Genomic DNA, 24,381 nt, shown 5'->3' on the forward strand with positions numbered 1-24,381 from the left:
GGGCATTATATCTGGATAGCATGTATTTATTGTTCTAGACCATGATATTTTTGACGAGGGTGGTCAACCATTGGTCACCTCGCAAAAAAAATTTCAGTTTGGGAGCACGCAACATTACAGGTTAAAGGATTGTTCAATGCGCTTGTTATTTAAATGTAGTAATATACTATATCATGTAACAGGCTGACATCTACATTATAAGTCAAAGCTTACCAGAAATCAACCTGGGCAGCCCTTAGGTTTGGGAACACATGTGTTAACATGCACTCGGTGCTGTGTTTAGCTTTTCTGAATAAAAATATGTCCAATAATATGTTTGTATCCTGTTTAGATGAGTAAGTTTAATGCCATTATGATGGAGGGGTGGGGGGCATATCTTTCAATTTGGGCATTTTTCCTACAAATTACGTCCTCCCTGAAAATGGCGACCATTTTGGATCTTGTACCTTTAGGGGCAGTTGGCAATAAAAAATGTACACTGTGTATTATACATGATTGGTAGAGTTGGCAAAATAGGTGCAGACAGTAGCCACGTTTTGTGTGATCAATCATACATGCAATATCAAACCTGTGAAAGTTTTGACAAAGTCCGTTTAGTGAGTCAGAGGAAAAAAGTGAAATACCATTCACAGTTTTCAGCATGCAAACACACACATTGTCCACTGTCCTTGATTTGAAACCCAATCATCCGCTTATTTTGTAAGTTTTCTGAAGTTTTCATGATTAGAATTTAAATAAGAGGGAGTTTCAGACTGAAATTAAACAATGAATGGTTGTTATCCCCGCCAATCCTCTATGGTATCGTTTATGATGTACATGGTTTTGAGTAAATTGAATACTCATTTCACACATACATTAACTGTTTTAACTTGTAAAACTAGGCTTACTGCAAGAAATGTTGCTGAAACATTTATCAAAAATGGTGAGTATTTTACTGAATGTCATGCCCATTTAAATTTTGAATTGTTTAAATACAAAGTTTGAGTGTCAGAGTTTGAATAACAGATAAATAACAATAAAACTTGTGTCAACTTTTAGCTTCATACCATATCTTGTTGATATTTGTTGAATCAAACTTTTGTGATTTTTTGTTATGTGTTTTATAGCATGGTCATCTCATCAGCCCTGCAACCCTGCCGCCATGTTATCTTCATCTTTTCTCTTTTAGAAGTGGATTCACCTAGCCCTCTTAATTTAAAAATTATTTGTTGGAGCAAATACCGATTGAGTCACTCCCATTTTATTCAATAAGTGTTAATAATTACCAATGTGTTAGTGCCTTAAAAGCCCCTCTGCATTAAAGTTATTTGTCTTAATAAAAGCGCTATTCATGTGAGGCATGCGACAATGTGGAGCTTAATAGAAGCAGGTTTGCTTTTCTCATACAATTTTCAAAAAGGTTGCACAGAGTTGTGATCAAACCGTTGTCAAATGCAATCAACAAGAGCGTGCAGCTTTGGTCAAAATCATCAAAGACAAATCTCAACTACCGAGTAGCAAGGAAATGGAAGGCACTTCGTGATACCAAAGCAACAATTGCTTCAAACAACGTGCAAAAATGGATGACTAACAAATGTTGAAGAAGGTTGCCAACATGAAAGTAGTAGTGAAATCAGAAATGATTGTATCAAGTATTGTTGGTTTTGTCATGATTCTATCTTACTAATTTGCAGTGAAATGTGTTTTCCACAGAAATAAAAAGCAGTCGCATCACTTTTTAACTTCAGCAACATCATGGGATTACAAATAAGATAGAAGCTTTGACATTTTCTTTACATACTACCCTTAAATTTGAACTCCGTCACTATTATATTTTGGCTGTAATTTACGATTTTTGGTCAAATTATGACGTCACTTTTGTACGAAAAAGTTGTACATGTAATTCGTAAAGTTTTGCGAATCTTTCATGTCTCCGCACAGGAAAGTTGTTCAGGATGTTCAATTTGGTCGATTTGCACCGTCAAAACGCGATTTCCATGGCCAGTGATTATTGCAGCCCAGAGCACTTTGGTTAAAGGAACGAGGTACCAATATTCAAGTACAGGAACATTTTAGTGGATAACCTGACATAGTCAAATATGGATGTCTGCCGGGGACCCCCGCTGTGTGTGGCGCATGGACCCCAACAAAGAGGCAAACATTTTAATTTTCGAGCCACACCGAAAAGCCGAATTAGCGCGATTAATTCTTGCGGATACCCCACACGAGTGTTTGAACTCCGTCACGGTGTAATTCCCCAAGTTTTGCGAATTTCTCCGCACAGGAAAGTTGTTCAAGATGATCAACTTGGTCGATTTGCACCAATTTGCACCAATTTGCACCCTGGTTTAAACATCGGAGGAACCACCTGCAACCGAGACGGAAAAACACTATTCCCAATAAAAAGTATCAGCTGCCAGACAAGTATTTTGCTACGTTGGGCCCGCCAGACAACCGGTTTAAGCATCCGAGGAACCATCTGAAAACAAGTTGAAATGACCACTAACACTATTCCCAATACAAAGTATCAGCCGCCAGACAAATATTTGGCTGCATTGATAATGCTGGTATTAAGAATAGCGTTATTGGTCATTTCAACTTGGTTATAGGTGGTTCCTCCGATGTTTAACCCGGTGGGTGGGTGGGGGGGGGGGGGGTCTGGCAGGCCCAATGCAGCAAAATTGTGAATCTGGGGCCATAGCATACACCCTTTCAGTCCTTCAGCTGGTGTCGTTCTTAAGTGTGCTCTTTAAAAAGTTTGAAAAAATACCACGACGACCTCCAAAAAGGGGAGGTTTAAGCATATTTTAAGAGTCTGTATCTCGGAAACGATAGAGAGTATGGATCAATTTTTGGTGTGTGTTCATTTTAGCCATAGTGGAACAGTTAGACAAAGTTTCATGTAAATCTGAGCTGATTTGACTACTGGTTAATTTCAACCCATGGGTTTGTACACTGTAAAAATTTGGGGCAGGCCTAATGCAGCAGACAATTGTCTGGCGGTTGATTATCTTTTACTTAGTATCATGTTAATGACCATTTCCACTTGGTTTCATGTGGTACCTCGGTGTTTGATTCAGCCCATTATTTTGCCTCGTTGTTGGGGTCCATGCGCCACACGCAGCGGGGGTCCCCGGCAGACATCCATTTCTGACTATGTCAGGTTATCAATGTTCTTGTACTCGAATGTTGGTACCTCGTTCCTTTAACCAAAGTGCTCTGGGCTGCTCTATATAGACATTATATTTGCTAACTTGAAAATTCTGTACAGTAGTCTGATTTTCCATGGACAGTTTGTGAGGACTGCAAAAAAAAACAGGCGTAAGGCAAATTTTTATTAAGTAATTAAGTTTACAATAAACGAGGCATTTATTCATATCGCACAAAATCAATGTTTCAAACTATAGCAGAGCACATGTCGTGGTAGTCAAAAGTCATGGATGTTCCATCGCCGTTTTATGTCATTATGCTGCCTTAGATTTATACATAGCCATTAGACTATGTGACCAGTGACATCACATGTTTACAAAAGAGCCACCAAGCCTCGACTTCTTGCAGGCGTGATTTGTACACAACATAAGATCTTATATTTTATGGAGATTGCACTGTCCAACTCTCATCAACTTTTGATATGTTGAGAGAGGGCACATCTACAACTTGTCCAGCTTTTACTTTCATAACTCTTGGATTTATGTGGAAATACTGACACAACAGGTAAACTTTTCCCACATGACCAGTGTAGTCGGGTGGGATTCGAACTCACGACTTTTGCCAATTTTAGAGCAAGTGTATTTTTACCACATAGACCAGCGAGATTGCCCGGACACTCTGCCACCAACAGGAAGTATGTACTAGAGACACTGGAGCTATGACGTCATCGTGGATATGGTCACTTTCGTGACCAGAGGTCCCAACAATGAACTGTCCAATAATTCACTCAGCTTCATGGACAGGGTCCAATTGCACGCCTTTGCTTACCGCAAGCAAAGAATCAGCGCTTACGGAAGCAGGGTATTCTGCGCTTACGTCAAGCGTATTTCACGGGTTAGCAGGGAATTTTTGCTTGTGCGCGTGCGTACTCCACGTTTCTTATAGGCATTCTACGCTTACACCTAGCACAGAAATGCACAGTAAGCGGTGAGTGGTGATCATAAGCGCAGAACTCGGCCGCTCTTCTGGTCACTCAAGTCCCTCGGGGGAATAGACGTACACTAGTTACCTCATTGCCAGTCAATATGTGTATACTATAGGTTTTCTCGGTCAATTTCGGAAAATAAGCAGCCAGTTTAACCACCAGCCTATTCTATTTCGCACGAGTCATTCGATTTCTTTTTAAGACTTGTTAAATCTACTTTTACGTCATTCGATTTAACAAAATAATCATTCAATTTAACAATTCATCGAAGCTGCATTCAATTCGCAGGAGTGTTTTTGAGGCGTGTGTTTAGTCATTCAATTTCATTTTGAGGCAGTCAGTTCTGATATTTGTGCAGTCTTAAAAACGCTCGATTAACTTGTTGTTTCCTTATAGGAATGTTAAAGGCATGCGGTTAATCTTTTTGTACTCTTGAACATAATATGCCAAGATGTCTGGCACGCCAACAAATGGCTGGTGAATATTTACACAAAAAAACTGGAAAAACATTTGTTTTAAACTAAAAAAACATTCAGACACATTCAAATATCAGGTCTTGATCAATTAACCATTAAAGGTCTCCCGAAAAAAACAAAAGAAGAAGAAAAAACCTTATGGGGCCCAAGGTAAAGTCTACTGGAAACATACAATAAAGAAAACAAAGTTCGATTGATTTAAAAGTGAAAGTACGAAACAGTTTGCCCTTTACAGTTTCTCTCTTTATTCGTATTTCTTTACTCGTACACTATTTGAATCCTCGTTGAGCGAAATTGATTGCCTCTTTACGAAATTGAAAATGATTAAATCAGCAAAATCTCTAGTCGAACCAGCTTTGCTAAATTGAATGATGATTGTGTGTCATGAAAAAGAATGAGTGTGCTAGGAACTTGCAAAACGAAATTGAATGACCGAATTCGGAATTTGAAACGCAGTAAAAACCGGAGTGGCAAAATAGCTTTAATTCGAACGCATGTAAATTAAATTGGCTGCACATTTTCCGAAATTGACCGAGAAAACCAAAAATAACTTGTTCGCACACGGCAAGATACCGAAATGGACTTGATTGGGTTGGGATCCCATGATAACCTTTAAAATCACAAATTGTTTCGAGTAAATTAATAGCATTGACCCAATGAACATACGCACCACATCCAATATGAAACTCTACGGGGGAAACACCCTGGTTATTATTTGGTTCAATGAAGTCACTTACTAATAGATTTACGTAACTTTTTACAAATGTCAGTGTAACAGTACTTGGTTCTAATTATAATCACAGAAATATTGAGTGATCCTGAGAATCTTGCTGGTCAGAATCCTTCATGAGTTGTTGAGATGGTATGTTGGCACCCTTTAGGCAATGTGTACTTTGATTCACTAAATCTACGTGTCTTCGCAGTCTTCCCGGGCAGCTATCTTCTTCGCACCAATGATGTCGAAGTTGCTCCATCCGATCTGATGGCTCAGTCTGCCGTTTCCATTTTGTCCTGTGTGATTGTCAAAAAAGTAGTGTTAATCCATCAGTCTCATACGTATTTATCGTGAAATCAATTGTTAATCCAAAATGTGAGTTAGTTCAATGTGTCGTTGTACAACATGTACATTTATGTTGCTCGTATTTTTATTTATTTTTTGAAGCTCCTCAAAATTTCCCCCATAAAATGTGTGAATGAGAACAGAGTAAAACTATAAATGAAAGCAACTACGGAGCCCCCGTGTCTTTTAACCAACAAAACAACATAATAAGGAGACCGCCAACATAGGGCTTGAGCCGGCACGTTAAACCGAAGGTCGTTGGTTCAAATTCCTAAAATTGTCTATGTTTCAACCCCGCAGTCAGTTTCCCCTCTTTACCTCGAAATATGTTTTCGTTCCCCTGATATATGTTTTGTTCTCTCGAAACATTACTTCGTTCACATAAAAAAACCTATATTTCTTTCCCACAAGGTCGAACAGAAAGCCAAAACGCCCGGAGACTGTACAAGCTGTATGCCCTAAACAGATCCCCAACGAGCTCATCAAGGTACTCCTCATACGCCGACACCATCAACATCAGCCTCGATGCCAAGACCTTCATCGTGCCCTATAGGCTCCTCACACCACTTTAAGGACCACATGGCTCACGCAAAATCATTTTCGTTTCCCGAGCTGCATCCAAAACCAAGTAAACAGACAACTTGCTCCCCCGCCCCTGGATCCGCCATTGGCTTAGGATGAACAAGTGCTAAAGGTATAGACGCAGCTATCTAGTGATTTCAGTCTCATTTGGCGAACCTCATTCAACTGAATACGATGACTACCGTTCAAAACATGATGTATAGGGTCCTAGTTACTCCAATCGATACACTACAATCAATCAAAATAAAAAAGGATTCAGTTTACCGTCGGTTTTGGTACCATGTCTTAATCTGGGTTTCATTCAAGTTCAGACGCTCAGCCAAAGTTCCCCTTTCTGCAACACTAAGGTATTTCTGGCACAAAAATTTCCGTTCCAAAACAGCGAGTTGCGTCTGTGTGAAAGTTGTACGTCTTCGACGGGGGCGTCTAGGCTTGATTGGTAGCGTGGCAGGAAGAGGTGCTTCGGTCTGCCCAACCTCTAGTGTAGTTTGTTTCGATGTAAAGGTGATGTTTCGAGAGCAGATTGGTTTGGGTATGGCCAAACGCAGCTGCTTGGGGCTGACAGTCACTATTGTCGGACGAAAAATCTTGATGCAACGGCCAATTGAGCCTCCAAAAACTGTGAAAAAGATATAAAATTCACCGTTTGTTAACTTAATCAGTTTCTTTAAATGCAAGTTGTTGGACAAAGTAGTGTATATAGGTTTTCAATTGTAATACAAAGACAGGTACACATTCGACGTCAAGAAAATCCATGTGTTACGCTTTAGAAGCATGTATGTTTTTCACTACAGAACCTATAAAGGGACAAGTAAAAAATATCGAATACATGTACATAATTATTTCACTCAAAATATGTATTATTTTGTTCCAATGAATGTTAATCCGCGGCCTCGAAATGATATGTTATATCGAGTTGTATTTCACTGACGTTTGAATTCGGGTGAAGAAAAAAACAGGAGCTAAAGATATTCGTGGGAAAGGAAATAACAAAAATAAATAGCTTTAGGGAACATTTCATAATTGGTAAGGAAAAAATCGTCTAAGATTACAGATTAACATAAAACTTACACGGTCTAATGATAAAGATAGTAGCGAACATCCCTTGAAATATTTCTGTCTGAAATTTCATATTTGATGAGAAATAAATAAAACGAATTTCCCGTTTGAGCGTGTTATTAATATTTCTTTTCAATCGATGTAGGATATGTTGGAATACATATGAAGTGCTTGCACTCCCAGCAACTGTTTTGTTAGCAAAAAAAAAACATTCTGTAATATTCATTAAATTTAGTTTCAGAGCAAATTATGAATGAACTGTTCAAAATGTAATGATTTTGTCGGAAATGGTTATAATGTGAATAATGTGTTGTCATACAATAATTGACAAAGCATGTAATTAGATCAAGACGGACAACGCTACTGCTTGGGTGCATTGTCCCATGTACACTATCCACACAGAATTATAGACCTACTCGAGATTTTAAACAAGTTTTAAGTCTTACGCATAAAACGGAAAATGATTAAATACTCTTTAAGTATTTCTGCAGTGTCTGTGTCCGTTTTCTTGACATGGCAAATTAAGTCTAGTAAGACGACAATTCATGGCTAAGGAAGAAAGAGAACGATTGGTGTTGACAGCGTTCCAATTGAAGCGTGTAGTAAAGAGCTCATTAATTCATTATAGTATCGTATTCGCAGCAGAAGACCGTCCAAACGTGCTACATGCTCCATTCTGGCGTTTGCAGTAAGACCACTAAACAAACGTTTTTCGATCTAGGGAGATTGATGGTGTACTCCTGTTGCACCAAGCATAGAGCAAGTACAACAGCAAATGTGATCAAACCAATTAGGGAGGTGACCGCTTCCCTAAGTATTGAGCAATTACCAGGCATTTAAGAGATTAAAATGTCCCATTAAATCACGATAGGGATTGTCGTTCAGTCTTGACGTGGGACAGAAACGGCTAGAGTGCGCATGTTCAACTTACTCTCTTGTTTAGTAATACTGTTCGTACGAGATTAAGTCAAAACATGGAGCAATAAACTAGTAGATGGTAGTAAACGAAACGAAGGGTAGGTCTATAGGTTGTCATTAGAAACATAATTTGTTTATTAACTTCAGTACTGCTCTACAAATTGCCATTGAGAACTATTCACAACTGGCATGTGGTTGGTTAACTTTGAGAAAAAACAGATACAACGATTGTAGGAAGATTGTAGTACTGTTTTTTTCTGGTTGCGTCTGTAATAGACATTCGAAACTGAGTGATACAATTTTCCCAATTAAACCCGGTTCATGATTCCTGCGAATGCGAATGCGATGCGAATTTGACGTGAATTTGACGTCACAGCCCTCCTTTCGCAGCGATATTCGCAAGTGAATTGAGTAGAGTTGAACTGCTGCGAATTTTTCGTTGCGAATTTGTGACGTCAACACTCGTATCGCATTCGCATTCGCAGGAATCATGAACCGGGCTTAATTGGGAAGTATGAACCGGGCTTTACTGATGGCACAATCACAATGAGTTTCATCGTTTAATCGGGTATGCAGTAGATGACCTACGTTGGTGTAATGGTCAACACTTGGTTTGGTTTCAGTTTTTCTTGATGTTCCCAGAATGATCTGAAACTAATCAACACAACTGGATCAATCAATAAAAAACTAATTACAATCACGACAGGTTTATCCATTTCATGTTTTTCTTGTCCCTACTGTGTGCATGGCTGTTCTGCAATTTGATTACTAAAAAAAGAAACACTGGTGGCTAACTCACTCCCCGCCTAAATACTGATGGCTAACTCACTCCCCGCAAAAAAAACTGTCGGCTAACTCACTCCCCGTCAAAATGCTGTCGGCTAACTCACTCACCGCCAAAATACTGTCGGCTAACTCACTCCCCGCCAAAATACTGTCGGCTAACCCACTTCCAGCTAAAATACTGTCGGCTAACTCACTCCCCGCCAAAATACTGTCGGCTAACCCACTCCCCGCCAAAATACTGTCGGCTAACCCACTCCCAGCTAAAATACTGTCGGCTGACCCACTCCTTGCAAAAATACTGTCGGCTAACTCACTCCCCGCCAAAATACTGTCGGCTAACCCACTCCCAGCTAAAATACTGTCGGCTAACTCACTCCCCGACAAAATACTGTCGGCTAACCCACTCCCCACCAAAATACTGTCGGCTAACCCACTCCCAGCTAAAATACTGTCGGCTAACCCACTCCCTGCTAAAATACTGTCGGCTAACTCACTCCCCGCCAAAATACTGTCGGCTAACCCACTCCTCGCCTAAATACTGTCGGCTAACTCACTCCCCGCCAAAATACTCTCGGCTAACTCACATCCCGCCTAAATACTGTCGGCTAACCCACTCCCCGCTTAAATACTGTTGGCTAACTCACTCCCCGCCAAAAAACTGTCGGCTATACTCACTCCCTGCCAAAAAATGTCGGTATTAACTCACTCCCAGCTAAAAGGAAAATTGTCGGCTTAACTCACTCCCTGCCATAATACTGTCGGCTATCACTTACTCACCGCCAAAATACTGTCGGTTAACTCACTCCCCGCCAAAATACCGGAGGTTGGCTGTGGGATGGGTGTGGGTACGGGTCGGCGGTTGGCTGTGGGGTGGGTGTGGGTACGGGTCGAAGGTTGGCTGTGGGGTGGGTGTGGGTACGGGTCGGAGGTTGGCTGTGGGATGGGTCTGGGTACGGGTCGGAGGTTGTCTGTGGGATGGGTGTGGGTACGGGTCGGAGGTTGGCTGTGGGGTGGGTGTGGGTACGGGTCGAAGGTTGGCTGTGGGGTGGGTGTGGGTACGGGTCGGAGGTTGGCTGTGGGATGGGTCTGGGTACGGGTCGGAGGTTGTCTGTGGGATGGGTGTGGGTACGGGTCGGAGGTTGGCTGTGGGATGGGTGTGGTTACGGGTCGGAGGTTGTCTGTGGGATGGGTGTGGGTACGGGTCGGAGGTTGTCTGTGGGATGGGTGTGGGTACGGGTCGGAGGTTGGCTGTGGGATGGGTGTGGGTACGGGTCGGAGGTTGGCTGTGGGGTGGGTGTGGGTACGGGTCGGAGGTTGTCTGTGGGATGGGTGTGGGTACGGGTCGGAGGTTGGCTGTGGGATGGGTTTGGGTACGGGTCGGATGTTGGCTGTGGGATGGTTCTTGGTACGGGTCGGAGGTTGGCTGGGGTATGGGTGTGGGTACGGGTCGGAGGTTGGCTGTGGGATGGTTCTTGGTACGGGTCGGAGGTTGGCTGTGGTATGGGTGTGGGTACGGGTCGGAGGTTGGCTGTGGGATGGTTCTTGGTACGGGTCGGAGGTTGTCTGTGGGATGGGTGTGGGTACGGGTCGGAGGTTGGCTGTGGGATGGGTTTGGGTACGGGTCGGAGGTTGGCTGTGGGATGGGTTTGGGTACGGGTCAGAGGTTGGCTGTGGGATGGGTGTGGGTACGGGTCGGAGGTTGGCTGTGGGATGGGTTTGGGTACGGGTCGGAGGTTGGCTGTGGGATGGGTTTGGGTACGGGTCAGAGGTTGGCTGTGGGATGGGTGTGGGTACGGGTCGGAGGTTGGCTGTGGGATGGGTGTGGGTACGGGTCGGAGGTTGGCTGTGGGATGTTGGCTGTGGGATGGGTGTGGGTACGGGTCGGAGGTTGGCTGTGGGATGGGTTTGGGTACGGGTCGTAGGTTGGCTGCGGGATGGGTGTGGGTACGGGTCGGAGGTTGGCTGTGGGATGGGTCTGGGTACGGGTCGGAGGTTGGCTGTGGGATGGGTGTGGGTACGGGTCGGAGGTTGGCTGTGGGATGGGTGTGGGTACGGGTCGGAGGTTGGCTGTGGGATGGGTGTGGGTACGGGTCGGAGGTTGGCTGTGGGATGGGTGTGGGTACGGTCGGAGGTTGGCTGTGGGATGGGTGTGGGTTTTTATAGTACACCGATGTATATCGAATAAGTTATTCAACCTAGGCCTTGGTTTCCAGTAGAGGACATGTTTACGGACAACTTGAGTTTTGATTTTAAACCGCGTCAAGTTTTTTCTATTTTTCTATATAGGCAGCCAATATTAATGGTTCACCTACCAATCTAGCCGCACGCGGTAATTGTTCGTCACACTAAAGCTGTACTGTTCGTTCATGCAAAATAATATGATTGGTTGCAACTTACCTTGTCGGTGAATAACGAAAGATTTCTCTGTCAAAGAGTCAGGTGGCGTAGAAGCTACGTCTGCTAGGATGTCCCGGATCAAAAACGATCTCTTCGTATAACTATTCATTTTGGCGCTGATTACAACCTAACACGGTCTTAACAGATAAACTCTTCCAAATGATGAAACCTTCCTCGAAAACAGGACGTGAGATGTAGTCATATATCAAGAGTTAAAACTTGACGGGCATGTAGTTTGTCCGATGATGGGTTTCCTGTCAAATGAGTGTTGTTTCCTCCAACTGAGACTCGGATTCGAAACAAGTTTCGATTGAAAACTAATGTACTAATTTTAATCTAAGAATGTCTTGAACGCTATTCACATTTTATCCGTCACCGTACAAGATTGGGTGCATTCGATGAAGTACTGTGCTCGGGATAACGAAACACCATCATTATTCAAAATGGCTCACAGTTCCATCCATGCCTCAAAATGTAGTTCTTATCTGCTGGACTTGTTTCTGAGCGCTCTGCTTATTGCTTCCTCGATCGATCGATGTGTTTTATGTAACAAAGTTGAAAGGCTACTTATTCTAGTTCGTACATTCTACAATGATTGTGACCCAGCCCATGGGCTGTGTAAAAAGGTTTCTGGTCATCACCGTAGCACGCACCACTAATACTAGTAATAGTACCACTATTTACCTCACGTACCATTCAACAACTTGGGATGATAATTAAGCTTGTCACGAAGACATTTAACCATGTATGATTGAGGCCCATTGACCGCCTTCTTGAAGGCGTTTGTCATCATATACCACGTTTTCACAGCATTAATGGGACCCAGCTAACCAAGACTCCGTCAGCTAGATATACTGGGTGTTCAAGAGTAAATACTTGTTATAATACCGATTGTGATGCTTGTTGGTTGATCGGTCTCCCACGGGAACCTGTTTTCTGACTAGCAACATGTAGTCTGACAGCGCACTTGGCCATAATTAAGACTGATGTTCCACTTTCAGCACTCGATGTTTGGGATAATTGTCGAACCTTGAGACCTGGTAACTAGAAATTGTAAATGGTTAATGTGACGAGAGAGACAAACCGCTCAGCACAGGCAATTTAATCCGGAATAGAAAATGCGGTTGTGTGCCAAATAAACCTTTGTTTCTATATAGAAACATCGACAAGTCCAAAGACCCAGAAGAGGTGGACGGGGATGGAACTAGTGGGTGTCCTTGAAGACTCTGGTCAACTTTGTTAGGTGTGAAATAAACGTGCAATTTAGCTTACAAATTTAGCTTAATTAATTAATTGTTAGGAAAAGAATTGTGATTAAAGTCATGAATTTCTGTCACAATATTGCCTGATAATGTGGAGGTATCATCTGCAAAGCAGTCCCTGCAGAAACAATCATGACGTTTAGTTGTATTATCCATCGTTTTTTTTTATCATGAAATGATCGTCCTTTAATCGATTCTGTTTTTTTTCCCCCAAAGAAATCCTATTTTTGTTCTTAGGCCTAGCTAAGCATAACCTAGCACGAATGTCATACACATCCAACAAGTTATTTTCAAAATATCGATGTTATAATAGTATGTTTTATTGTCACACATATATATGTTTATTTATTTTATCACATGATGACAACCAAATCGAATTCAAATAAACTGTTCTCACGTTGGTGTCATATTTAAAGGCAGTGTCCGTGGACACTATTGGTAATTACTCAAAAAAATTGTTAGCATAAAACCTTACTTGGTAACGAGTAATGGACAGCTGTTGATAGTTTAAATCATTGTGCGAAACGGCTCCCTCTGAAGCAACATATTTCGAGAAAGAAGTAATTTTCCACGAATTAACTCTAATGGTAAATTAAACGCGGCTAACTAAAAGCAAGCTTTGTAGTACCTGTTTGAAGTTAGACACGAGGTTTATACAGTGACTACTAATTTATACGCATCTAATGGGTTAAACGGCTTTCGTGGTTATCTTTGTCTGTCAAGTATCAATGCCGCCCTGCGGGCCTTCATGGCTACTCTTCGAGTGATGTTGGTCATTTCTTACCCGAGACTTGATTGACCTACCCAAGGCTGTTATTATGCCTGCCGCAGCGACGTTTAGTTTGTTTTCTTTTCCCGTAAACCTTGGTACAAACATTGCATCAAACAATCGTCTATACACACATACCATTTTATATTTATTTTGTTTAAAGACACTGGACACTATTGGAAATTGTCATAGATCTGTCTTCTCACTTGGTGTATCTCAACATATGCATAAAATAACAAACCTGTGAAAATTTGAGCTCAGTTGGTCGTTGGAGTTGCGAGATAATAATAAAAGAAAAACACCCTTGTCACATTAAGTTGTGTGCTTTCAGATGCTTGATTTTGAGACCTCAAATTCTAAATTTGAGGTCTTGAAATCAAATTCGTGGAAAATTACTTCTTTCTCGAAAACTACGTCACTTCAGAGGGAGCCATTTCTCACAATGTTTTATACTATCAACCTCTCCCCATTACTCGTTACCAAGTGAGGTTTTATGCTGATAATTATTTTGAGTAATTACCAATAGTGTCCACTGCCTTTAAGTGAAAATTAAAGTATTTCCAAAATCCAAAAGGTCCACATTCTACTGCTCAAATTTTGAAGGCTTGTTGTTCTGTTTCGTTCATCAATTAAGCTTTCTAATTGACCTAAGATTGTTGCAGACTTAATTATGATCTGTTCGTTCATTATGCCTCTATTTGGCGAAAGATGCACCACAGAGCATCTTGAATGCAACACTTCCGAGGCCCGCTTAAATGCACTGGACACTATCGGAATCACTCAAAATAATTATTAGCAAAAAAAAAACTTACTTTCCAACGATCAATGGAGAGCTGTTGATGGTATAAAACATTGTGCGGCTCCCTCTGTGAAGTAGCGTAGTTTTTGAGTGTAACAGAAAAATGCAAATGCTTGGAGGTTTATGAATATTCATTCCTTTCCCTCAGAGGTACTGCCTAAATTTATTCAAGTTCTTTTTGAATGAAAGGAGTAATTTCTACCTAAAATATTTGAAGTTGATTTCGAGACCTCAGAATTTTATTTTGAGGTCACGAAATCAAGCATCATGCTAACTGGTGCGAACGGATAACTAAACCATGCGAATGGATTGCTAATCGTTCGAACGGATTACTAAACCGTTCGAACGATTTACTAAACCGTGCGAACAAAATACTTTTTTTCTTACTATACTGTCCCTTCCCGGACTTCGTAGTCGATCAACGATCGCGATGGATTGATAAATTGACTATCGGAGCCCCAAAAGAGGGCGCTACTTTTATCAGAAAGCAAGAGTAAGATCCTTAACCCTATCTGGACGGGGGCCAGAAATTAGTTGGTGGTGGGGGGGGGGGGGGGGGACGCGTAATCTTTTAACGCTTCTTCCGATCACAGCGAATTCTTTTGACTTTTCCCAAAATGTATCTCAGTCATTTTGGCAAAAACAATCGTTGTTGCCGGGGGTAAGCTGCTGCCATGACAACTATTCGTTTGACCTTGGGTAATTTCCACTTAAAAAAAAAGAAATTTCCAGAAAAGTAATAGTGATGAGTCACGTGATAATGTTTAAGGCATTGTTGGAATTCAAAATGGCCGCCACTTAAGGCCTAGGTTAAAATTGTATCATCATGTGAGGAATTTAATGTTTTTACTACGCCAAATTCTTACTTTTCATGCCGAAAAATAATATAGAATTGTCAACCAAGCCTCATTAAGGCACCCTGGCTCTGAAAGGCGGCGGCCAAATTGACTTTCAAGTAAACAACGCAGAATTCAATATTTCCCCCAAAATGCGATAAATTAATGGATTATAGAGTGCCCTCAGACTCAGGTTATAAGAAATTGTTATTTTATTGATCATGTAAAAATAAACAAGTTTACCAAGTTTCATAACAATTGGACAAAAATACCAAATTATGGGGGGAACGATTTTTTTACAAAAAAATTGGCAAAAACACAGCCCAAACGCCCTCTAGTGACGATTCATTGTGTAAAACTAGGTTAAATACACATGTGCGGCAAGTTCCATAAAAATCAATCGCAAACTTGGAAAATACGGAGGGGGGGGGGGGAGGCACCCCACTCGACGACCAAAAGTGAGCTCAAATTTTCACAGGTTGGTTATTTTGTGCATTTCATAGATACACCAAAGTGAGAAGACTGGTCTTTGACACTTTTTATAACCAATAGTGTCCAGTGCCTTGGAAAAAAAAGTTAGTGGGAACTCGTGGGTGCTCGGGCCTTTAAAGGGAAACGTTGCCATCAGATTGGGCGCTTTGGGCTCTAAACACATGAATTGTTATGAAATGAATATGGTTGGAAATAATGTTTTAAAAGTAGAACAATGATTCAAATTATTATTCCTTGAAATTGTGTGTCTTTTGATTATTAATTTCTTGTTCACCCTGGGGAGACTTTTCAGTGTAAACATTGATTTTCAAAGGTGCCCAGCCCAGCAATAAAACAACCATTGACAAATATATAGTTACAATAAAAACACTAAAAGTTAAAATAACTAACACCACAAAGGCAATTAACAAAATATTAAAAAATGTAGACCTGCCAGTAACTACAAGAAATCAGTAAAAGGCAACCAAAGAAATTGCACGTACACACAATCCCCATGAAGACAAATTAAAATGCACCTTTATTTGTGCATTAGATTTTTGTACTGATATTTAAAATTGGCTGCAAATTAACACCGAGCACCACAAAATGTTACGTTTACCAGAATTAGACTTGGTTAAAGGAGGAACAATATTGCATTGGGAAACGGATCTGGTGTTGTACGAATGGGTGTGAGACACATAATTAAAACAGTTGCACAGTTGGGGAGGCATTTTGAAAGATAAACTTTTATAAACTAAGGTGGTCAATGGGAAAACACGCCTTTCACTTGGAGATTGCCAGCGAAAAGTAGTTTAATAGTGTTTTGAGGGGTTCTCGGGGGGGGGGGGGGGAGCTAAGTATAACCTATAAGCAGCACTGTTTTGAAGGAACACATTGGAAGTGTTACCACAGTATCGCAATACTCAAAATGAGAAAGGATAACCGTTTTGTATAACAAATTTAGTGTATGCTGAGGGAAAACACTTCTGACCATCCGGAGAACTCCCACATGCTTGTTAACTTTCTTTGCAAGTTTGTCAATATGTACATTCCATGTTAGAGATGGATCTAACCACACACCTAGATATTTAAATTGCGTGACGTTATCAATGGGAATGTTATTAAACGTTGTTTGGAGATTTGGTTTAATTTCATGACAGAGAGCCCGGTCCATCATTTTGTAAAACGAAATTGTTGACTCCACAAAAGGGTCGATCGTATGTCCAACTGGTTATATTTCAAGGAGGCAAATTGTTGCTTGTTTAAATCACTCACTAATTACAACACATTATAGGTGTTTGATTGCGTAAACAATAAAAGGGATAAACAAGAGCAATAAAAACATTTTACAGACACAAGGCATATACCTGCTAAGAAAATATTTCTAAAACATTGATTGCATTAATCGTCAAGCTCATAAAAACACACTGTGATCAACACAAGGTGAAATGTACGTCACTTTTAACGTCAAATACATTATAATACTATCTAACAAATACAAATGTGTTCTTTTTTGAAGTTACAATTTGTGGGGAGCTTTCAAGAAAATACTACGATGTCGTAAATGCTGCAACCCGCCAAATTAAACAGGGACAGTACACTGCAAAAAATGGGGTGTTAAAATTACCACCCCCGGTGTTGCTACAAAACTACACCAAGAATTGTCCCCGTTGTTAAATTTTTGCGGTGTCATTTTAACACTATCGGTGTTATTCTTTACACACATATTATATGGGTGTGAACGATAACACATAATGCGTTAAAATGACACCAGTCGGTGCACTCCTCTATACACCGAAAAGTGTTATTATTGTTTGCAGTGTAAGTTTCCATTCAAGGCCATCGACAAACTTGAACTAGCCTACTGTCTTTCTGTCGACAACATTAAAAGCACTTTACTCTAAAAATCAACTCTAAAAAAACTTGCATAGTCCGTGTTTCGGTTAAAACAATTATAACATTTATAACTCTTTTTTAAAACACGTTATTTGCATAAAGATTCTTATTGGCCACTCAATAGCCTATCACGTGTCGGCTGACAGCTGTAAAGGACCCTTGAAAGGAAATATTTTAATGCAATTTTTGAATATGAACCTTTTTCACATTTAACTTTAATATCAATTTTCATGTTGCCATTTCAAGAGCATTTTGGGACCTTGTTTATTTGTTTATGCCAAACTTCTGGGGTTCGTTATAGAAAAACACAAACACAAGTATTGCATTATAAGTGAGAAAGCACTGAAGCTAGTGCCGCAGTCGAGTACGCGCATGCGCTCCCTTGCTAGTTATTTGTAGGGCCTAATCATTTTTATTTTATACTTACTACCTAAACATTTATTTCAAAATATGAAAGCGTAGAATATTTAACTGCAATTTTTGAAAATGATCCCTTTTCACATTTAACCTTATTTTAAATTTCCATGTTGCCATTTTCAAGAGTATTTTGGGACCTTTGATTGTTTTGTTTTTATGCCAATGCAAATTTCGATATTCTTAAGCAAATGCGTCAAAACTTCAATGTTGCACAAAATGGTGCCAGCATTTTTTACATTTCGATGTTTGATTTGTTGTTGTGACAGTTCATGGCAGTAAGCCAATGAGCAAACTGTTTTCACAAAAGTTGAGCAGTAAAATGTTCTACGTACTGAATCTTAAAAAGTAGCTATTTAACATTAGGTCAAATTGTCTAATATGTCGGCCGATGCATTTTTAATTGGTTAAATTATTATGAAATGTTTCCCGAACATAAGTGTATAGATTTATTGTGATCAAGACGCAATGTTTTTTTTTGTTCTTCAAATAATTTGTTTTGACCAAATCAACTGTGACAGGGATTTAATTGTCCTGTGTTGACCTTTTGATTGTAGTTTTGATTTGTCAAATTTGTCTTTTCTACAAGGTTTTCTTGATGTCGGCTAGACTGATAACATTTGCAATCTTCCTTGCAAAATCCACGGCCGACAAGACGATCATGGCAATTTCGGCAATTAGCGCTGCCCCATCGGAGAGGAGACTAGCGATGAGCATGGCAGAAACTTTAGCCGCAGTTTCCAACCAATCATACCATTTCATTTGGCTGCACAGACTCTTGATGATGGTCCACAGGATACCAGCAGAGTAGGTATCTTTGATGAGATAGAATAATGCTTTGGCTTTCGCATACGCACTACCCCCAGCCGCATCCCAGGCTGAGACGAATTCTTCGACCGCACGCACCATGCGTGAAGAGGATTTGATTAAGGTAGCTGTTTCCCGTATAGTGCCCTCAATCACGCTGTCGCTTGGGGTAATTGAAATGCCTACCTGCCGATAGAACCATAAGTACGGCCTCCACTATAATGCTAGCGTTTTGCATGATGGTTGCCCAGTCGGTGTCAATGGATGATTCAAGTACATTCGAGGGTGAAAACGGTTTACCCCCTCTAGTGAGATCTACCCGATGTTTACCATCGTCTTGCTTGATCACGTTCAGACGGAAAGTTGGGATGATGAGCCCCCCTTCGATCAGCTTGATTCTGTCTGCCGACAGGTGTTTTGCAAGACGCTCGGCGATGTCCTTCGGCTGCCCAGCAAACTCTTTAGTCAGTTGCACGCATTCGTTGGCTGTGGCCCTTGCTGCTTGGAAGATCTTGGCCTTCAGGTCGGGAGATGCTTCTAATTTGGCGTAGTCTTCTGGGGAGTTCTTCTGGATGTCTTCCAGTGCCCCTTCAGATGCCTTCGCGACGATGTCGCTCTGTGATGCCATTGTCTTTTTCAAAAGATCCTGCAAAGAGATATATTAAATAGTTTACACAAAATATATACTAAATAGATATTAACTTAAAATATAAAAAATAATGTACTTCTAGTAAACTTTCCAAATGGCGAAGTCTGGGGAAAAGGGGGGAAATGTAAAAAAAACCCTAGACTTATAAGTTGTCGGAAAAAACAAGGTGTGCGGAATGTCGTACAATTTTTGGTCGTAACACATCCCGCTATGAATACATTTCAGCTTCATTTCACCTCGACCAAGCATTTATTACTCAGTATATAGTTCATGAACCTGTACCTTTAACGTGACGTCATGTGACGCTTGATGACGTCATCGTGGTGTGAACTATTTGTTGTTGATGTACAAATCCCAACTTGAATACATGCAAAGTTTGAACTTGATCGCCAAAGATGTTCTGTACTTTTTGTCTTGTAAGAACTAGTAGTGGCTTGAATGTAATTGGAAACTCTGGGGAAAACAACATGATGACTTCATCATGACGTCATTACGCGTTCAAGCAGTTAATGTCCTTGACTAACAATACACAAAGTTTCACCTCAGTCGAACTTTTGGTTTGGCAGACACACAGCTTTGAAAAGTGCACCAATAAAGCAATACTACGTGACACATGATGACGTCATTGTTGTCCCTTCCTCTTCCTTCCTCCACATCCCGTACCTGTCCTGTACCCTTTTGTCTAATCTCGCTCCTCTAGTAACCCTGTATTTAAGTTACCTTTTTTGAAGTCTTATTATCCTTTGTTCTACTTGTATGTATCTGTTTTTGACACTGGCCGAATAAATAATAATAACAATATTAACAGAAATTTTTACGTGAAAAATGGCTCCCAAAACGGAGAAAACAAGTCACAATAACACGGCAACTTTTCCTGTTACGAACGTCGGCAACAGTCCCCAATTAGTATGTATGGATAGATTATTTCATATTCTACCTGGAAATGTTTAAACCGAGACCGGATCGTTCCTAGTCCAGTCAGGATACAGCAACCTCCACCGGTGGTAAAAAAAAAGCAACTAGACAAGATGGTTTTCCTGCACGGTGATTGGCTGACAATGACATCATCAATTGAATTGAGGTTCTACAGCATCCGTGGGAAACCACCTACCATGTACCGTGTAGATGGTGGCCGAGATGGCGTGGTGAGTGTTTACAATGTGCTTTCCTCTTTCTGTTGATGTATTTTGGTTAACGTTGAAGCTCCGTTTTTAGCCTTTTAATTGTGGAAAACTGATTGATTTTAGAGGAAGCGATTTCGCTTCATATACTTTTATATATGTGTTAGTTCAGTTCTATTTACATTTGAAACTTTTATAAAAAGTTTTATTATAACAATTTTTAATTATTAAAAAAGTTGTTTCATATATTTACTTGATAAATGAATTCAGAGTAAGTGATTTCATTTCATATACTTGTATATATAATGTGTGTGCATAATATATATATTGCCTGCAGGTTTTTAAATTTTTATCCTATGCAATAAAGGGTATGCCTATGGTTGTTTTTATCACTGTGCTTTTACAATGCACATTTTATGAGAATGTTCTTTGTTATGATATGTGCTATCAACTAGGCCACTATATATTTTTTATAACAAAAACGGGTCAGGACAAGTAACAAGTTTGTTGTTTTATTACTGTTATTAAAATAAAACAAGCAGTAAAACTGTAACGATTCCGGGGTGGGGTATGGTTCTTACTAATTTAACCAAGCCGCCACTCTGGAATCTGAAGCCACAGGGGAAGGATGAAACATATGGGGGGATTGTCCTTAAACTCTAGTGATGAGGCACATTGAAATAAATCAACTGTTTCAAACAGAGGGTTGACATTAACCGCAAGGAACTACACAGTGTGTATTTATACTATTAAAAGCGTAACCCGCGCCATCTTGGATTGAAAATTAGAAGGGCCAGTGGCATGGCATCCTTGTGGAATCCAACACGGTTGTGTCGTTACAGACGTCGGGTTGCAAGTCTACAAAACCCTGAACATAACTCCCTCTTACGAGTTGTCTGATTGGTTGGAGTCACGAGCGATATCTCCTTACATGTGTGGTTGTCTGGTTTTGATATGGGCCATGTGAAGGACTTGGGGAGCCGGGGCGCCCTCTACTCCAAACAGATAACCAATGTGTAGTGTACCACAAAACGGTAAAACTGAAAGTTTAATGCAGAAAGTACAACAATTATAAGTACATAAAGCAATAGTTTTAAGTACAAAATCTGAATTAAGATTAACAAAAGATCACAAAACCAACTTTTTAGCATGAAATTTCTCTTACAGAACTGTTCTCTTGTGGGCTCAAGATGTCCTCAACTATATAAACCTCTGCTCAAAACACTACTCTTCTCGTCATCTTCAACCTAAAAATAAACAACAATGCATAAATTATTTAATGCACTCAATACACACAGCGAGTGAAAGCCCTCCAGTCATAAGCAGGCAAGGCCCAGATAAGGAAACAAGCTCATGAATATTCATAGCGTCCAAAATAAAAATGGCGAGTGGAAGTGTTTAGGCAAGCCCTGCTATAAACAAAAACTAAGTCTTAAACTCACACAACTAGCGTAGTTATACAACCATAAAAAGGCCCTAGAACTTCCTGAAGAGTAAACATCCCTAAGCAAGGGAGCCTGGACAGCTAGTTCACTAAACTACCCAACAACTTAACAATGGCCGTGACACAAAAATGATAAATCAAGGGAACAAAAGGAACGAAAACTACGTAAATGAGAGAAAAACTTAAGAGGCTGTAAAGGAGATACGGCGGGAAAACAAGTCTAAAAAGTACACCCTAAATAGACAACATTTACTGAAAATTAATCTACAATACCATTACAATAAAATCCAAGCTTACCACTAGACTTCATAGTAACTACAACAAGTCATATAACGGCCTTCAAGGTGAAAAAGAGGCACTTTCTACGGAGTGGTTCGATGAAAACTAATCTCTTCAGAAAACTTATTGGCGAAAAGCACTAGGGCAACACGAGAGGGCGCTAGACCAAAAAGGCGTAACTTTGGGGGCAGAGATGAACATAACAGGCCACCTGTTGGTCGAAGGGGGAAGCCGTATGCTATGGCGTGTCAAACGTTGCAATATTCGATAATGTACAATATGTGCGATGTTTCTCATATATATGCGATAATTGTCACATGTGCGATATTCATTTGATGTATGCAATAAATGTAATATATATGCAATAAATTGTAATATATGTGCGATAATTTGCAATATATGTGCGATAATTTGCAATATATAATTTGCAATACATGTTTTTGTAGTATACTATTATATGCGATCATCATTATTTGTATGCGATGTTTTGTGACGATATACATATGCGATAATTTAATATACATGTGCGATGTTCGTTCTTATATATGTGCGAAAACGGAATTGTGGGATATGGTATGGCTTCCTGTACACTTGATCCCCGTATCCGTAATGTTTTAGATCGGGCCAGACTATACTGTGGACGGTATAGTATGGTTCCTATGGTTCAATGAGATGGGCGTAGGGTTTATGGGTTTAACTGATGGTCAGGGTACGAGACTCGAGCCGCGTATTTCCGAAATAGCCAGCCGCGTATTATTGGAAAATAGAACACATACAGTACAGGGTGGTGACAAAAGTTGCGTTTTGCTCGTGAAGATCTGTTTTATTCGAATGAATTCTGAAATACATGTATTAGCATAACTTAGAAATTGTTAATTGATAATGTGTCAATTTCATAGCTTTACATGATTGAAAATATCAGACAGACCAGTAGCAGTTGGCTATCTTTGGGTGAAATGTTATCCCAAGATTTTCTAGTTTGCAAATTACAGTGCCAAAATTCCGCCTGCAATTAATATCCAACGGTCTTTTGAAGACACCTCCGTTTGCAACGCTTAGCCTCCAGAGTTCGTCTCCAGCTAATGGCCGTAAGTTCACTGTCTTAACATGATAAGAGCCTACATGTTCAAGAAAGAGATTGTTTTCTCTTAACCACCAAGTAGAAATGTGGAATTTACAATTTGCTCAGTGCTTCATTTTTTTTTAACTCTGTATTTATAATTGAATCTGAGGTTGATGGTTTAAGCAAACTGATTCAACGTAATATTTTGTGGCAGAAGTTAAGATTATATGTACATGTATATTGGCATAGTTTTGGTTATTATTTCATATGCTTTTTACCCGGTCTCTACGGCCATCTAACAGATTGCCGCAGAGACCGGGTAACAGTCCGCGAGACAACCCGATGAAGTACACCGGCCTATAGAACCGGGTGCGTTTTAAGAGAGAGCATTTAGAGTGGCAACCCATGTTGACCGGGCAGTCTGGAAAACCTTTTCTTGGCCCCTTATACGGAAGGGTACCCGAAGCAAGATTTTTCAATGAGAGAAACCTCCAGGATATAGAAGAAAGTTAATATAACTGGCGGAACATTGATATAATTGTATCTACATTGAATTGCGCATTTAACTTTGTGTTAAACGTTGAAAGAGTTGAGTGAACAAACACTCAAGCGAAGGAAAAATTAATTTGAATATTAATTCAACGTAATTTTAACAGCTGACTTGAGGTTTATGCAAGCCAGTGTTTAAATTGTAGAACAGTTAAAGTTAGTCAATAACCGAGCTATATCTTAAACACTCATGATTGATTATCTTTAATTGTTGTCAATAAAATTTAACAATTTAAGTTGTTGTGCTGTAGAAATTCAACTGTGTCTTGTTTGCAAAATCATTTTTCATATTTTTGGAATCTTAGTCACCACATTTATAGTTATGTCAGCCGCGAGCAAAAGGTGGTGACACCCTTCGTGAAGACAAACATTTTCTTTTTATTGCAGAATCAATAATAGTTGACCAATTTAGCCAGCTCAAAATTTGATACGTCCAGTCTATCTTCCTTCAAGATTCTGGAATAAGAAAGCAACTTTTTGTCTTAACGATGGTACAAATTCTTTTCAAATTTTGTTTAAGTCCATCGCCTATGTAATTGGGCGGAATGTACATTGACAATGGCGTCAGAATAACTGTGGTTAATTAACCACTAATTATTGAACCAAATTTAGCCAGCTCCAAAATTTGTT

The 24,381-nt window shown here is 40.1% G+C and overlaps 1 protein-coding gene and 1 long non-coding RNA gene across 2 annotated transcripts; both read right to left on the minus strand.

Moving 5' to 3' along the window:
* Positions 1–9,760: 9,760 nt before the first annotated feature.
* On the minus strand, positions 9,761–11,501 carry LOC117303331 (extensin-like). The gene is made up of 2 exons (XM_033787498.1): positions 11,393–11,501; positions 9,761–11,097 (listed from the first exon to the last, which is right to left on the minus strand). The coding sequence occupies exons 1-2, from the start codon at positions 11,499–11,501 to the stop codon at positions 9,761–9,763; spliced, it is 1,446 nt and encodes a 481-aa protein (XP_033643389.1).
* A 9,901-nt stretch (positions 11,502–21,402) lies between these two features.
* LOC117302878 lies at positions 21,403–22,267 on the minus strand. The gene is made up of 3 exons (XR_004520466.1): positions 22,158–22,267; positions 21,582–21,663; positions 21,403–21,456 (listed from the first exon to the last, which is right to left on the minus strand). It is a non-coding gene; the product is annotated as an uncharacterized LOC117302878 (long non-coding RNA).
* Positions 22,268–24,381: the final 2,114 nt, after the last annotated feature.

This window comes from Asterias rubens, chromosome 19 (assembly GCF_902459465.1).
Source record: "Asterias rubens chromosome 19, eAstRub1.3, whole genome shotgun sequence".
In the NCBI taxonomy this organism is placed as follows: domain Eukaryota; kingdom Metazoa; phylum Echinodermata; class Asteroidea; order Forcipulatida; family Asteriidae; genus Asterias; species Asterias rubens.